The 14,954-nt window shown below is 34.0% G+C and overlaps 2 protein-coding genes across 3 annotated transcripts; one reads left to right on the forward strand and one right to left on the reverse strand.

Moving 5' to 3' along the window:
- Positions 1–1,257: 1,257 nt before the first annotated feature.
- Positions 1,258–13,192, forward strand: LOC148310404 (CDK5 and ABL1 enzyme substrate 2). Of its 2 annotated transcripts, XM_088258553.1 has the most exons (10): positions 1,274–1,395; positions 2,003–2,372; positions 3,388–3,518; positions 4,908–5,097; positions 5,889–6,134; positions 7,731–7,766; positions 10,592–10,709; positions 10,790–10,980; positions 11,334–11,541; positions 11,692–13,192. In XM_088258553.1, exons 2-10 carry the CDS (start codon positions 2,023–2,025, stop codon positions 11,830–11,832), a joined length of 1,611 nt encoding a protein of 536 aa, XP_088114679.1. In that variant the 5' UTR covers positions 1,274–1,395; positions 2,003–2,022; the 3' UTR covers positions 11,833–13,192. The 2 variants fall into 2 exon arrangements, with proteins under 2 accessions (XP_088114680.1, XP_088114679.1); XM_088258554.1 differs by lacking the exon at positions 7,731–7,766 and having other exon boundaries at positions 1,258–1,395.
- Positions 13,188–14,855, reverse strand: LOC148310405 (heat shock 70 kDa protein 14-like). The gene has a single exon (XM_088258556.1). It carries the CDS (start codon positions 14,638–14,640, stop codon positions 13,213–13,215), a length of 1,428 nt encoding a protein of 475 aa, XP_088114682.1. The 5' UTR covers positions 14,641–14,855; the 3' UTR covers positions 13,188–13,212.
- Between the last annotated feature and the right edge of the window lie 99 nt (positions 14,856–14,954).

The following is a 14,954-nucleotide window of genomic DNA, read 5'->3' on the forward strand; positions in this document are numbered from 1 at the left end:
AAAGCTTCATCTGAGAAGGAGCAATCAAATCAATCATTCTCAACTGTTGTCAAGAACCTGGTCAAATGGAGGGAAGTTCGGAAGTTTACCAACACTCATTACAAAATCTCAGCTGAGACCAGCAGGATCATCGATTTCTAGAGTGACACCCTTGCCCGTTATTTCTGGTAGGTGTTGAATAAGAGGGAGAGATCTTGGAAAGGTTTCAAAGAAACCAACAGCCAAGAGAAGTAAAAAATGGAACAAGAGGATGTGACCCTGTAAATCTCGGTGGACTTTCCTGAATCTGTTTCTGGCTAAAAATAAATAACTTAAGGATCTTTTTTAAGTTGCAGTACCATATTTTATGCTACAGAATGAATTTTTAACCTTGCTCCTGGAACAAATTAAGTATTTTAAGCGGGGTATCACTGAATGTCACTGAAGAAGTTGTCAACCAGTTATTTAAAATACATTCTTACATTGTTGAAATCAGTAGTAAAAATCCATTTCTACAATTAAATTATGAAAAAGCCTGGTTTCAACACTTTTCATCAGAAAAATTAAATATAACCTTGGTTCTCTTGCTTTGTATAAAACATAAAATTGTTTCTAGCCTCCCACCAGTCTAAAAGGACAAAATCCGAAGGAAAGTTGTTGTTTTATTTCTTAACCAAAAATTATTGGGGTTTGACAAATTACATCTGTACTGTTTTTGAATCAGTGGTATGGTTGATAAATTATTAAACTCGAATATATTTTTGTAATGTGACTCAGGCAGGCGCTACGCACAGGCAAATGTGTGTAGGTGCATAGTCAAGAAATTATATTAAAAGTAAGTATGTTGTCGAAACTCAGTTAAGGCTGCGATGGGCTTAAATATTTTGTATTCTACATTATGGTAAATTAACACAGATGTATAAAAACAAAAATCAAAGTTTATCACAAAAATTTATAGCAACGTTTATCGCTATATACTTATTGGTAAAGCCTCTTGAATCCCTTTTCCAAATACCTATTATCTAAATGCACTTACTGCGCATTAAGTTCTGTGTGGCTGTTTTCCACTAGTTTTACCTAGGTACCTACCACTTTTCAAATTTTCCCTCGCTCACACTACACTTCTACAAACTCAACTGTATAACGTTTTTCGTGAGAACTGAAGAAATGTTTGTAAAGTTTTATATGGTCAAAATCAATTTTGTATGAAAATTTAATATTAGCGCCCCCCAATATAGAAAAGTTTGTAGTATTGTACCAATTTTCATAGAGGTTGCCATTGGCAACACTGGCTGTCATTTCAGCTGTCATTTATTGTTATGTATCGATAAATTGCAATCTGGCCGAGATGTCTTCAATTTGATTATTTTGAATTGTTTAATCAAGTACAATTTATATGGATCTCCGTATACATAAGTAATAATTATAATAATCAATATATCTCAATTTTTCGTAAACTTAACTGCAGCCTGCGATATGTTCTAGTTTTTTTTTATGAAATCTAAAAATATACACACCATGTAGAAAAAATGGATCGATTATTTTAGTTTGTAAATAAATATCACTTTTTCAATCAAATAAAAGCGTACTTTCAAATGATAATGTTGTGCAGTATAAAATGTTAACATGTCATATTCATTTATTATATGTTTTAATGAATGATAAGCTGATTTTTTTAGGAATACACCTTTAAAATATTTTGGTTTTAAAATGCATTTAAACTAACTATAACTAAAAAAATAAATTATGTCGTCTTCACTAGTTTTGAAATAGTTGAATATTTCTTCATAAAAATGTAAAGATTCTCATAAAATACCAGTTTTTTGAGCTGGTAGAAAATTGTATGTTTTGATAATATTTGTGCTTTATCCAATGTTTTTAAACGTGAAATATTTAAAAGTAGCAGTGCACTCAAATACATAGAAGGAAATAAAAGATTAAATTTAATATACAAACAATTGTAGATGCGATATACTTAGATATATTTGGAACCGTATTGAGAAAAGATTTCTATTTTTTTCAGATCAATCTTAACGGGCACAAATGATGTCGAATTCTCAAAAGCGAGCGAGATCTAGGAGAAGACTAGCCGCTATTTCTTTTCTCTCTAATATATCTCTCGATGGAACTTTCCGGGACACAAAGTTCGGTCAGGTCCACAAAGTGGATAAAGATGATAGGGACGCATATCTCGGCGATTGCGAAAGCGGAGACCGCGACACAGATGTCTTTACATATGTCACACAACCTGGAAACTTGTGCAAGAAAGGTGGGGGTCCTGTTCCGCAAGTGAGTTCCCTCATCGGGAGGAGTCCGGATCACCACTCGGTGAGTTCGGACTCTGAAAGCACTCCGACTCCTCTGGTGGCGATGCATTCTTCATTCAGGGACAGGTGAGGAGCATCTCTAAGGGCGATTGTCCACTACCCGGAATTTGACCGTCCGGCAGTCCGGTTTTGAAAAATGAAAGTGATTACGACAATTTAGCGTGATCGAATTTACACGCAACGTGCATGCACCGATCAAGAGCTCCGATCCGAAGAAAGATGGACAATAGCACAAGCCAATCCAAGCCTATCATTGTTTTAAAACGCTAACTGAGTTGCCGGACGGGAAATTCGTGTAATTCCGGGTAGTGGACAAGCGCCTTTAGGGTTTTTTTTTTGCATATTTCTAAAATGTATGTTGCCCTGTTAGCTCTAAAGCCAAAATTAAAGGTTAGAAATGGTAAGATGTGGAATTTGATTTGTATTATGTAAAATCGATCCTATTTTGGTTTTGAAAATCTCTTATAATACTTTAAATATCTTTCAGTACTTTTTCCACTCTTAAAAATGTATAGTGCTTCAACATATGGGTGCATTCTGGCCGAGATGTCTTCAAGTTGATTATTTTTAATTGTTTAATAAAGTACAATTTATATTTATTTTTTAATTATTACTTTTATATCCTTATATATAAGTAATAATTATAATAATCAATATATCTTAATGTTTCGTAAATTTTACCCGAGTGCTTATCCTGCCTTATGTTCCAGTTTTTTTATTAATTTTTGTATCTTATAATATGCATACCGTGGAGAAAAGATATCTTCAATTTGATTATCTTTAATTGTTTAAAAGAGTACAATATATCTGGACCTCATTATATATAAGTAATAATTATAAAAATTAATTTATCTTAATGTTTTGTAAACTTTACCGCAGCGTTTATCCTATATACTTAGATAGCTTAGCGATAAAGTGATATTTTAGCGATATACTTAGTAGCTTATCTTACATAAGGATATTCCACTTTTTTTTATGAAATCTAAAAATATATACTCCGTGCAAACTTGTATATTTTAAAAACACAAGTCTTCTCAATCCATCTTTGCGCTGCTAACCATGTCCTTGTGTGTGTTTATAGGAGTCGCAGTCAGAGCGAGGTTGGTCGCGAGCGCCGTGTAGGCAACGCTAGCCTGCGCCGCCGGGCCCCGCCAGCACACTCCACCAGTATAGAAGATAAATACAACAGCAGCAATGAGAGCCTCAATGTCGGTGAGTCCCATTATAATTTATTATCTATTATCCTTGGCTCTACCCGACCGAGTTTCTCCAGGGTATGCTTGGCTAAAATCGTTTAGAGACTAGAAGGAATGTGTATTTGATTACGCATTTTTATCGATTGTTGCGCAGTATGATCGATAATCCTAAAATTATCCGGAACATTGGTCTGTATGTTCCCGATAGTTACCTAAGACAGCGTCGACATAGATTGTTTCACATTCCTATACACAGGACCAACCTGCCGATGGTTATGCCTGTAGGAATAGCTACCGCTATGTTGAACAATATCTCATTGGATATTGATCTGTTCCATGTGTCTGAAGGAGTTTTCCGAAGCGGGATTCTTCTACACCTTTAGCAATAGTATTCTTGCTTTTTTCTATTTTTGTTAATGTATACGATTTAAATTTAAGTTTGTAATGTGTATGTTAATTATAAATAAATAAATTGAATTGAATTAACCACAACATAAACCAAATACACTTAAGATAAATTCAAGAATGATTTATTTTCAATTGGTCTGGGTGTTTGCGATGTATTTTTCGCATTTACCTTCCCTATCCTTTTTATCCTACCTGCAGACAAGCCTCTAAAAATAGAGACATTGCGGGTTATTCCTTTAAAAAATAGAAAAAAACAATCGATTTTTGGCAAGAAAATTTGCCAGTGCAAGAAATCATCACCAAGAAGTTGGAACAAGACTGCCCAAACACCACTTGGCTTAGTCAATAAAAACAAATACATGGATATATTTGGCTCAGGCAAATCAATACATACTGAGAAGTCGGAGTACATTTTTCCCGAACAGCACTCGGGCTCATCACTTTAATGCAAACTCCTTGCCCAAGTCACCATCGAGCTAAACTGGGAGCTATTTAGCTCTGTAATTTGTTTCTTCCATAATATGTTATTCAATAGTATTTTTTTTTCTTTAATTTAAATTCTTTTGCATTATACAAACATTACATAAATTAAAATACAAAAAATATGAATAAAATATAAATACAAATAAATATCCCACAAAGACATGGCCTGTGTGTGGGTAAACAATATAATTTAGGTCATATTCAAGGACACTGGCAAGAATACAATAGATATTATAAGAAGCAGAACTATAATAATAATTAACTAGGTTAATATATAATACAAAAAATACAAAATACTTGACTATCAGAAAACAAAAATTAAATTAAATTAAAAACTTAATAACAAAAAAAGATGAAAAAGTAAAAAGTTAGCAAGAAAAAGGAGCTTAAATCTGTCTCTTCAATAAACAATCTAAGCAAAATTTTAAATCTAAACAATTTGAATTGTTGTTTCAATTCTATGATAGTTATTTATCAGATGTGAAATATTAATATTGCATTATCATGTTTACAGGACGCCTACGATCAAATGCTCCGAATTGTATTCCCGAAACTCAGACCTTGGGCACCAGAGAAGTCCGCGTAGTAAAGCCAGTGAAGGGTGTTAAGTTTAAAGATGATCGTCTCGTTCTAGCGACTGAAAAAGGAGTTCCATTTTTAATTTTCTCTTCCATTTCCTATACAAAAGGACAAAGGCTAGGCAGGTATGTATCGAACCATTGTGATATTTAAGAAAAAAATTGTATTATTATTAGGGTGTGTATGAGGAGATGCATGAACGTGGAAGAGGCGAGGAATGTTTGCAAAGACAGAGTAGTGTGGCATTCTATTCTTTCCGCCTACCCCTGCGGGAAGCGGCGTGATGGTTAGTTAGTTAGTTAGTTAGTATTTTTTAACCCTTACTGGTCCAATGTCAAATCTCATTCGACATCGAGTTTTTCCTCTTAGGTCCCATGTTGGATGTTATTCGAATTTTTTTTCATCATTAGTATGTATTATTTATTTCAATTCCAAGCTTATATTTTTGCCACTAGTATCTTTTACAACAGTATGTGGAGCAGAGGACAAAGGATTTTTTCCAATTGGAATGTAACTGTCTACCTAGATTTTTTTTTAATTTTGGGGGACCGGAAAGAGTTAAACTTACTGATGATCCACTTTGCAGTACATAAACACCCTTTTTTATGTTTACTAATGTAAATCTTAACACGACTTATGATTCTACTATTTTTTGTGACAGCTGTTTCGCTTTGCAAGGGCATTATCTAAAAAAAACAGTCATAAAAATAAGACAATTTTTAAAGCAAGCAGTATAATTGGACTCTTCTATTATGTAGTGAGTGCAGTCCCAAATGTGCATCTTAGAAAAACGTTTCAAAGTGTCTTCATGGGGAAACAGCTGTCACAGAAAAAATGAGTAGAATCATGTTCTGAAATCCTACAAATGGCCAATTCAGCTAATAAACCACCGTTTGTTTGCTTATAACTTTCCCAGACCGGAGTTGAGAAAAGATGGAGTACGCAGACGTAACACGTCAGGACCACGTCCTCTCTCCTCCATTAATGATGTGGCTATCGATGCCTTTGACTTACTGGGCGTAGAAAGGGGAGAAAATGGACAAGAAATGTCATATGGAAATCTTCTAGTTCCCACCAAAGTCTTCTTCAAGAAAGATAATGAAAATATTGCAGAACTAGTACACTCTGGTGGAATGAACAAACACCCACATGTTGTGGCCAGGTAAGGATTAGTTTTAAATTAAAAATAAATATGTTTTTAAGCACATCAACTCCCGAAAAAATGTGTCTATTGATAAAATGAAAATATCCGTATCTAACTTGGACTCAATTATATAAGATTTATTGATTTGAACTGTGGGTTAATAATTCAGTGCTGTTAATAATTCCACGTTTATTGTAGTGACGTAATATGTATACCAAATCAAATAATTTATGCCATGGCTCCTTTGAATGATAAATTAATTAATTTCAGATACAAATGCATAAATTATTACCAACTAAGACCCTTTAAAGCTCTCGAAAAAAGCAATGATGCGTTTATATAACTATCATGTATAAATTGTCATTTATATTGTCATTAATTACACTTCAATTCCATATAAATTTAAGTTATATATAAACATATGGATACATACTATGTATCCATTCCAAAATAATATAAAGTTCTTTTCAAAACCAGTTGGAAAAATAGTATGTACCAATGTAAAAATGGTTAAAAACAAAGTTTTCGTTCGATTTATTTTTATAAACTACCATATAAGATGGAATAGGAATTTTGTTCATTCTTTTGTGTGTTTTTAATGGCTACTTTAATTTTCTTCTATAACACAGTGTGTCAAATTTCATGCCATCGTTTTATTGTTTGTTTGTATGTGTCGCTATTCATGTCTACAGTAGCGAGCAGTCAAATCGGAAATATTTGACTGCAAAAAATTTTTGGTTACTAAATTGGCACTTTTTTTTGTATATCATCTTTAAAAAGTGTTGCTTTAGAATTTGGACGTAAAAGCTATCAAGAAATCACAACAAAAAAAATATTATGTAAAACTGAAAATTTCTGACTGGAAAGATTTGACTGCTCGCTACCATATATCTTTTTTTATTTGTTTGGTTATAAGTTCATATAGTTTATCAGTCTTTTTAACCCTTCCCTTACGGTGCTAAAAACTTCCGTGTGCACCGGTGATATGTATTTTGTACACCATATGAAAATGTGGTTTAAAAATGGGAAAAATGTGAATATTCCTAAATTTTGCTTTTATTGACCATAGTTGAAATTAAAATGTAACAATTTTGTAATGTTAACTCTGAAAATTATCTGAAAACGAAAAAAAAGACATCACAAGTAACCGCAATAGCTAACGTAGCGACACGACCGCCGCGTAAGACGATCTGCATACTACTGGCGGAGTAAACAAACAGTTACGCAATGCGCGTATATTTACAATGCACGCCACACGTGCACACTCAGAAACGTTTGTGTATTGGTGATTTTATTCCCGATTTTTTTCACAAATTATTTATTTCCGTCGCTGCAAATGAATGACTTTATATTATAATACTTTCATATAATAAATAATATTGCGGAAGAATACAAAAATTCTGAATCCGTATCTATTATATTTTATATCAATATCCTCATTTGAAAAGTCGAGTAGTAAGTACATATCATCGGGAGGGGAAGGTTAATGATGCTGTAACTAAGATTTGTTGTGATATGTCTTTGCTTTAATGATATATACATATATATTAAAGAGTATCACAGTAACCTTCAAAAAAACTGTTTGTTGGCATTAATCACCACTTTACATTACAGAACCAAACTTTTGACCCGGCAGAAGGATAAGAAATGGTAATCATTAGTAACGTACCCGTTGTAGGCTTTTAACATTGTATAGATGTAAAAAGTAATAATCTGATGCCTAACAAATATTTTATCACTTGTATTTTGTAGGTTACTCAATCAATACTGATATTTTACCCACATAATAACAATTTAACAAACGTAATTGAAATATTATTTTATACTATGTATTATACGCAATGATACGCTTAGCTTGCTATAAATATGTAATATATTTGGTCTTGTATGTATTTTATATTGGGTTTCCGCAAATTTGTATTAATATATAATCCCTTCTGAAAACAAATTATCATCATTTAACCTATTGAATGCCGTCCAATTATGAGCTAAAGGTCAAGATGATGAAAAAGATCTTTCTAGATTCTCTAATGATATTTCCGTGTTTCTTTGTCCATCATTCAAATGGACAAATCCCGATTTATCGACCTTACAGACAATTTTTGAAAGTATATAATACATATTTACTTTAACAAGAAGTATAAATATAATATGTACTTAGAAACATTTAGAAATAAGTTCTGTCTACGTCATTACTTCCGTCTATGAAATAAGTGTAAATATAAATGTCTATCAAGTCGATAATTGGCGACAGTTATCATTGAAAGATGGATGACAAATTACCCACAACCTGCATGTTGTAATTATATTCCAGCCCAATGAATTTTCCAGTTTGTGAATGGAATTAAGTATTTTTTTTAAATATTGTAGTGCAAAAAAGTGCAAAGGCAGATATCAAATTGCTTATTAGTGTCTCTTTCACGCCAAGTGTACAATAAAATTATGTTTTTCTATGTGAAAAAAACCGCTCATAGTAATCTAGAATTTTCTTGTGATCTGATACAAAAATCTAATTAATTATTTCTAAGACTTGATAATATATAAAAAAAAGTTTCTGTCATAATTTTAATAAACGATATTCAAATTTAGCGTAAATAAAAAATCCTGAAAATGGATAGTCGAATTTAGATTTTTAGTAGAGAAGATGTTTTTTTTAAACTAATATCCTGCATTCTGGGTGTATTTCAAAATAAATTTGGATGGCAGAATAAGGCATATTTTATGTTTAATTTACTTTTATGAAGTTTTTAATTAAAATATATTTGATTTATTTATTTTATCTTTTATATATAAATACCGACCTTTTCTTGGCAGAACAGTGCGCTTACTTTGTAAGCAAAATCTGATGAGTGATAATAACTAAATTCTTAATTATTTCTGAATCAATTAAACTTATTAGTTCCGAAAAAGTTTTAAATCTGAATCTGAAATATTAGAGCAATATTATAATTGAATATGAGAAACAAACTCTCAATAATAAGCATATGTCAAAATGACTTGGATTGACTTACTCACTTTTTGCAGTATGCTCACGATATGAGACAATTTAAGAAGAATTATTTTAAAACATTCATAATTTAATTTACAGATTTTTTTTCTTTTGCATTGTTATTTCGTAAATTATCAATTGTTTACAATAAAAATATTAAATATTAATTTTGAACAATTTACTTTGTTATCCATAAATTAACAAACTTTAATTTTTATTTTTAATAAAATTTGAATATATTTGGCTCAATTAATTTAATACAATGTTCAATATGGTTTTCTTCAAACTGGCAAGAATAAGGTCCGTCTAAATTATGTTTATGTACATATGTATGAATATAAATATTATAATAATATTGATAATCTTAATGAAAAATAATTACAGAAGACTCTTCAATTTCGCTTTCTAGCAGCATGAAATTTTGTAGTTGTTTTCATACAGAGTGCATATATTGATAGTGTTTTTATTATGGGTAGTAATCTTTCAAAATAATTTTTTAAATAAAATAAAATAAAATATATTTAAAAATTCTAGCGGTGTGGTATTTGCAGTATCGGTGATGGAAAATAATAAAAATTGTAGAAGTTGTAGAAAAAAAACTTGTAGCACATGAAATGACTGATTTTGAATTAAAGAACATCCTTGAAAGGAAATGTCATCGAGTGAGAAAAAGTATCATAAAAGAAACGTAATAGTATCGAAGAATTATAGAGTTTACAACAGACCACAGTTTTTTCCGTAATGCGATGTTCTTGTAGGTTAGAGGCACTCATGTATTCAGTCCATGATGCTTGCAGCATCCTTCTTCAGAACCACATGTCTTGTTTGTGGTTTCTTCACCGTTACGGTCCATGTTTATGCATGACTACTGGTCTTATCAAGAGAGCCATAGTGTTTTTTAAATCTTATTTTAGTATTTTAGATGGTTTATACATGGCCATTCCCATTATTACAATACAACGTTTTTTGCATCTCCGACCCTCCATCGTTTTTTTTATTAAAGATCTTAGATGAATATATGATTAGTCTACTTGGCAGTAAAAAATCTGAGCTGTTTCCAGAGCATTATTGCAGTTATGGTCTACAATTTAATGGTTAACATTTTGATATTAAATCATAATAAAGTATTATTAATGTCTTCAACGTGGCTTATTAATTGATTAACTCTAGCATAAAGAGATCCTCTGGTGACACATCAGGTAAATGCAGAGGATACTGTATAATTTTGTAACCTAGCTCTGTTAATTTCTGCTTAGTTTTTAAACATCTTGATCTCTTTGCTACCTATAAATCGAGAGGTGAATATTTCAAACATTTACAGTTTACATACTCCATAAACTAAATGTTGTAACAGGTCAGTTTGCAGGTATAACATTTGCATATTTTAATTGAACAAAGCGTTTTTATATTCAGAATTGGTCATCACTTGTAGTACAACCTAATGCCAAATAATTAAAATAGATTACATTAGAAATACCTATTTCAGGTGCTTTTCTTATGAGTCTTCACAAAGGACAGCGATTCCATCATCTCCACCGCACACTCATCCCGGAGACAGTAAAGCTTTTGACTGGGAGGATTCCACCATACTAGCCCAGAAATCTGTATGTATTGTTTATTACTTTTGTACTTCAGACCCTTAAGTATAAAGGAGCAATGTTGAATAATTTGTTTATTATTATAGCTGCAGTACACCCCTAATATCTTAGATGATCCAGAGCTGATAGCTGGAAAACACCGTACTCTACTCACCTTTACATCCTACATGACATCTGTCATCGACTATGTGAGACCTCAAGATTTGAAGAAAGAGTTAAATGATAAATTTCGAGAAAAATTTCCTCACATCAAACTTACTCTCAGTAAGCTACGTAGGTAAGTACATACATATACTGTTTTTTTAACCTTAATTATAATATAAAAATATATATTCCATTCAAGAGAAAACACATCTAGAAAATAGGGACTGATGACGGACATTTTGTGTCCTTCATCAGTCCGGTGTCTTGTGAACATTAGCCATTTTGTGTCCTTCAGTTTAATTCATCAATAGCCTTCTGTACTACTTACTTCTTATGAATTATCATGGATTTGAATGTTGTAAAGATCCTCATCCAGTTTTCTAACATCTTGTTGTTATATATGTAGCTGTTTACTCATTATACAATGTTATTATATTTTTAAATAATTCTCAAATTATCATGTATTATAAAATATTTTTTTTTTAGTATTAAACGCGAGATGAGAAAAATCGCTAAGCAGGATTGTAGCGGAGTGGATCTCCTCACGGTTGCTCAGGGTTATGTTTACTTTGAGAAGCTGATTTTAGCAAATCTCATAAACAAAGATAACCGAAAACTGTGCGCTGGCGCTTGTTTACTATTGTCAGCTAAACTGAACGACGTCAAGGGAGAAACCCTCAAATCTTTGATAGAGGTGAGCTATATATCAGTACGCTATTTTTACCTTATTTGTTTTATGTAACAAGGTCAACCACTAGACTACCAGGAATTGCTATTTAATAGTTTATACACATTATCAAATGTATTGTTTGAACAAAAAGTATAATGGGCCCCCTTTTTTTAGCGAACTGAGAGTGTGTTCCGCCTAAATCGTAAAGACTTACTGAACTGCGAGTTTGCTGTACTCGTGGCGCTGGAGTTCGGGCTCCACGTACCTCCCCACCAGGTATTCCCACATTACCAGCGTCTCATGCACGAGTCCTGACCTAATTAGCCCGGAGAATGGACTCCCATAATTCCCGTGCAATGTACTCTACCTCCACCAGCACCCTAAGTATGAGTTCCTCGGTTACTGTCTGTAGAAATTGGATTCCGCTCACCGCGCAAGTGACCTCAAAAGACTAGCTGTGCTTAATGCGTAAGTCCTGAGCTTATTATTGGTAGATTGAGCTCCACACTTTTCACACAAGACTCAACGAGTCCTTACGAATCTTGGACTTCAAATAAAGTAAATTTTATTTTTATCTAAAACCAACCAAATTATGTACCAAATACAAATTTTACTTCGAGTGTAACACTTGATTATTTTTTTACAATTTATTATTTATCTTTTATCATTTTGAATGAAAAAAATAAGACGTTATTGGGAGAATATCCCACATATATTATATCTAAAGATGGAAAGCGGTTTATTTTCCCTAATATTTGTACTTAAGACAGTATTATCTCTAATTGTTAGTTTAAAAAGTTCTGTATAAATTATATAACTCTTGAATATTGTTTTATTGATCTGCATGTGATGTTCAACTAAAAGTATGTGCCAGTTTAATAACTGTAACCATTGGTGATAATTTTGGAAACAGACTGTTATGTTTGGGGAATATGTTTGTGGCGATTAGGGTATAAAAAACATATGGGAAACCCCATCCCTAGCTTTTATCTATGCGCTCCCGTCTTGCGACATTAATACTACTATTGATATACAACATATTCACTGCAAATGTACATATTAACAAGCAAACATTTACCAATTATTTCAAAAAAATTCATAGCATAAATAAGGATTTTATTTTGATTAAAGATAAGAATAATATCTCCAAAAATGTCATTTTCTGTCAAAGAGAAATCATAATTGCTTCTGTAACAATCAATTTTTCTCATCAATAAGGAACATACTAGGAAATGCTGACAAGCTAATTGATCGATCTCAAAACATTGCCATTGTACAAAAGTTAAGTGTGTGGACTTAATCTGATTGAATTAACTTGACACCACAATAGTAGAGGTCATTATCTGTCTTGGATACAGTTCTAATAGTTTTATTCATAATTCAGATTTTAAGTAAGAAATTATTACATTTACAATTGTCATATCATAATTTCTTTGGTCTTCTTTAATCTCTATGTAATTTACAGCATAGCTGTATCATAGATCCTAATACGTCACAAATGTATTCCCCTGTTGTTGAGTTATTAAGTTGGGTACTAATACTAATACATCAAACATATACGTGTATAAAAAAATCAATTATCTAGCTGCTGCAGATTATTTTTGGTTGAATCACGCATAGTCAACGATGTAGTAGCATTACATAAAGGTGATATAGTAAATAAAATGTAATATTTTCTCAATTGTTTTATTATAATCACAACACATTTATAGTTATATTCCTATCATTTAAAACAGCGTGAATATTACCCATTTTCCCTAAATGTGGAAATGTATAGTTTCCTAAAGAGTGCGATTCCTCCTGTTCATAAACAGAAACATTAAACGAGCCATTTTCTGAAGACGTTTCAAATGGCACAGTGACCTCCGAATATAGAGGACTGCCGGCGGGGAACAAGCAGATGTTAGAGTCTCCGTACTTGGCATATATAGGAGAGGAGATACAGTCCACTTCCTCGTGCACGGCCTTCAGGTTGAGGTCCGGCAGCGCGAGGAGCAGCGCCGCCTGGCGCGCGCACCCCTGCGCCACCACTTCGTCAGGGCTGATCCCCGACAATAGCTCGGCCTCCGGGAACAGGGCGGCCACGGCAGCCTGCAACTTGGGAATCTTCATACTCCCTCCGCACAAGATGATTTTATCAATTTTACTCCGCGTGGCTTCATCTTTTAGAATACTATGTATCGGGCTCATATAGGCTGACAATTTGGGAGTAATCAGATTATCGAAGCGAGCCCGGGTGACATTCTGGCTCCAGTCGACACCTTCGTACAGAGATTCGATGAACACGTGGGAAGAACTCAAAGTGGAGAGAACGTGCTTGCAGTTGTCGGCGTGGCGGAAGAGCTTGCTCATGGCCCGGCGGTTCTCTTGCGGGTTGAGTTTCCACTTCTGATAGAACTCGGCGGCGATGTAGTCGGCGAGTTCGCGGGTCAGGGTCTCCCCGCCTATGTGGGCGTCGTGCGCGCTGCCCTCCACGCTGTACATGCCCCCGGCCACGCGCAGCACGGTGGCGTCGCACGAGGTGCCCCCGAGGCGGTACACGAGCACGCGCTCCTCGCGCGGCGCCGCCTCCCCGACGCAGTGCGCGAGCAGCGCAGCGGCCGGCTCGCTGACTACCTGCAGCACGGTGAACCCGGCCAGCTCGGCGGCCGTCATGAGCCGCTGCCGGCTGGACTCGGACCAGTGCAGTGGCGCGGCCAGCACGGCCTGCAGCTCCCCTTCCGTCACCACGGAGTGACTCGCGATGCTGAACATCTTCCCGAAGAGCTTGGACGCTATGTCGTCCGGCGTGAAGGTGGCGATTTTATTGGGTAACTGGAATTCGTATTTGATCACATTATCGTAGCTTATTATTTTACAATCGCTCGCCGCGACAAAACTTTCGGTTTCAGAATCCGTAATGTCATTATTAAGAAGACGTTTGTTGTTGGTGATTGTGGGTTTATTTCTGGACTGTCCAGCCTTTGCGGATGCTCCGATTTCCCATTCTGTTTCAGTCAAGGCCAGAACCGCCGGAGTCACCCGATCACCCAAATCATTGGCGACGACTTCAGATTTTCCATCGTTGTTTAATACTAAACAAACGGAGCTATTCCCTAAAGAAATTCCAAAACACGCAGACATTTTCACTTTGTAACCTCAAATTGTAGGTATTCAAATTTGGATTAAATAGTTATAGTTTCACATTTAAAAACAACTTTATACAATGATTGTAGACGTTTCAACGATAATAAGTTAATTAAAAATTATTTATAATTTTAAACTAATCTCAAACCGTCCATGCTTCAAAAGCACGTCAAAATTTTTAGGGACGACCACAGATGACGATAGACACAAACTAATTTAATGCCAGAGACAATCTGTACTCGTACTCCATAGATTTCAATCACACCAAGGTAAGTACTTAGACCGTGGTTCAAAGTAGAAACCCGTTTTTT

This window comes from Brachycentrus maculatus, unplaced genomic scaffold, assembly GCF_059751285.1.
Source record: "Brachycentrus maculatus isolate JH-2025_06_01 unplaced genomic scaffold, ASM5975128v1 h1tg000097l, whole genome shotgun sequence".
Lineage (NCBI taxonomy): Eukaryota > Metazoa > Arthropoda > Insecta > Trichoptera > Brachycentridae > Brachycentrus > Brachycentrus maculatus.